Source organism: Oppia nitens, unplaced genomic scaffold (assembly GCF_028296485.1).
Source record: "Oppia nitens isolate AA-2021 unplaced genomic scaffold, nextdenovo-longstitch-racon4-pilon3 scaffold21_pilon_pilon_pilon, whole genome shotgun sequence".
Taxonomy (NCBI): domain Eukaryota; kingdom Metazoa; phylum Arthropoda; class Arachnida; order Sarcoptiformes; family Oppiidae; genus Oppia; species Oppia nitens.
Genome location: NW_026533201.1, coordinates 1,075,001 through 1,077,500, shown reverse-complemented (window position 1 = coordinate 1,077,500; position 2,500 = coordinate 1,075,001). Strand labels below are relative to the sequence as shown.

At 27.3% G+C, this 2,500-nt stretch overlaps 2 protein-coding genes across 4 annotated transcripts in view; one reads left to right on the top strand and one right to left on the bottom strand.

The window, feature by feature from the left end:
* The window catches only part of LOC128953296 (uncharacterized), a 388,095-nt gene that overhangs the window by 95,617 nt on the left and 289,978 nt on the right, over positions 1–2,500 (bottom strand). The window lies entirely within an intron of this gene.
* The window catches only part of LOC128953404 (uncharacterized), a 4,009-nt gene continuing 2,821 nt past the window's right edge, over positions 1,313–2,500 (top strand). Inside the window, exons 1-2 of the mRNA XM_054298889.1 lie at positions 1,313–1,451; positions 1,491–1,794. Of these exons, the coding sequence (XP_054154864.1) occupies positions 1,314–1,451; positions 1,491–1,794 (442 nt within the window). The 5' untranslated portion in view covers position 1,313. The remainder of the gene's footprint in view (positions 1,452–1,490; positions 1,795–2,500) is intronic.

Sequence of the window (2,500 nt, the reverse complement as noted above, 5' to 3'; positions counted from 1 at the left end):
TTATTATTTATTTCTAGAKAGATAAAAATAACTAATTTGTATAAATATAGTTWATTTTTTAATATTTTAATTTAATATTTTTATTTGATAAAAATAAAATAAAATCTAAAATTTTAACTAAGCTTTTGTAATTTTTATAATTCAATAGAGGGTCATCTTACCTCAATACCCCCTCCCCCCTAATATACAGTATATATAGTATTATGAAATAATTATTTATAGATTATTATTTATTTTTTGAAAAAATACAAGAAAATATAGTTTAAAATAATAATTTATTTATAGTTTTTCAATTAGTTAACAGTCAATAGGTATAGGTWTTCAAARGRATTGTTAACTTTACTAAAAAAAAAATTATTTTTGAGAATATTTTTGARAAAATTTATTAATATTATARTAAAGATTTTTTTTTTAAAAATTACACAATTTATTATCTAAACAATTAATTAAACAATATATTATTAATAATCTTATAGAATTTAATAATATTTCATCTATATCATTTTAATTTATTTTATTTTTTTATTAATTTTAATAATTTATTTTTTAGTTTCAAAGATATTTTTCTATGGAAATATATTTTTCAAAAAATTATTTTAATATTAAGGCCTAACCCAYACTTACCTCATCAATGATCTCAATGATCGCTGTTATGTATTAATATATACTGTATTATGAAATAGTTATTTATAAATAATTATAATTAAATATATTTTTTAGAAAATTATAAAAAATGAAAAAATATATATAATAAAGTTTTAAGTAGTGAGTATTCAAACGGATAGTTAACTACAACTAAAGAAACTGTTTGTTTGTAAAATTGTAAAAAAAAATAAATTTTTTATACTAAATTGTTTTACTTTTATTTTTGAGACAAAAATGTTTGGAAAACAATTGTTTAGTTTGCTAACAATTTTATTGATTACAGCATTTAATTGCTATAATTGTTTAAATGATATACAAAAAGGTATTATAATTAAGTAAAAAAAATATTTTTAAATAGTATACATTTTTTRAACCTCTCTCWCTCGCTCTCTCTMTTCTCTCTCTCTCTCTCTCTCTCTCTCTCTCTCTCTCTCTCTCTCTCTCTCTCTCTCTCTCTCTCTCTCTCTCTCTCTCTCTCTCTCTCTCTCTCTATCTATCTATCTATCTATCTATCTATCTATCTCTGYTCTCTGCTCCTACTGGTGGTGTACCTACAGATGCTGCTCCTGGTGTTGGTGCGCCTATAGATGCTGCTCCTGGTGCTGGTRCTGYTGCTCCTGGTGTTGGTGCTGCTCCTGGAGTGGTAACTGGTGTTGGTGCTGCTCCTGATGTTGGTGCTGCTCCTGGTGTTGCTCCTGGTGCTGGTGTTGCTCCTGGTGTTGGTTCTGCTCCTGGTGCTGTTCCTGGTGTCGCTCCTGGTGCTGTTCCTGGTGTTGCTCATGGTGCTGGTGYTGCTCCTGATGCTGGTGTAACTACTGGTGCTGCTTCTGGTGCTGCTCCTGGAGCTGCTCCTGGTTGGTGCTGCTCCTGGTGTTGGTGCTGCTCCTGATGCTGGTGTAACTACTGGTGCTGCTCCTGGTGCTGCTCCTGGAGTTGGTGCTGCTCCTGGTGTTGGTGCTGCTCCTGATGCTGGTGTACCTGGTGCTGCTCCTACTGGTGCTGCTCCTGTTGCTGGTGCTGCTGCTCCTGGTGTTGGTGCTGCTCCTGGTSCWGCTCCTGGTGCTGCTCCTGATGCTGGTGTACCTACTGGAGCTGCTACTGGTGCTGGTGTATCTACTGGTGCTGCACCTGGAGTTGGTGCTGCTMCTGGTGCTGTCTAAAAATTTATCTAAAAATAATTATTTGTTTTTATTAAAATAATAAACTAATGTTTATTAATATTTTGGAAAATAATTGTTATTATTATTGAATTTTTTTTTAATCTATTTATATTATTTTTATAAGCTTAATAATTACTAGATTGTTTTAAATAAAATTATAATTAATATTTGATTTCTAAAGAGATAAAAATAACTATTTGTATTTATATAGGTTATTTATAAATTTTATATTTAAAAAATTTAATAAAATTTATTGATATAATTTTTTTTAATAAACTTTATTTTTAATATATGATGGAAATTAATTTCATATAGGGTCATCTTTCCTCCACTACCCCTTCCCTCCCCCCCACTGATCTAAMCCTTATGTATATAGTATTATKAAATARTTATTTATAGATTATTATAGATTTATTTTTTTTAAAATACAAKWAAATATAGTAAAAAATAATAATTTATTTATAGTTTTAAAAAGTCAATAGGTATTCAAARGGATTGTTAAYTTTACTAAAAAAAAAAATTATTTTGAGAATATTTTTAAAAAAATTTATTTATTAGTAAACTAATCAATTAATTTAATAAAAATATTTTATTAATCTTATAGGATTAATAATATTTCATCAATAACTTTATTTATTTATTTTATTTTTTTTAATTTTAATATTTTAGTTTCATTTTAGTAATTTTTAAATTAA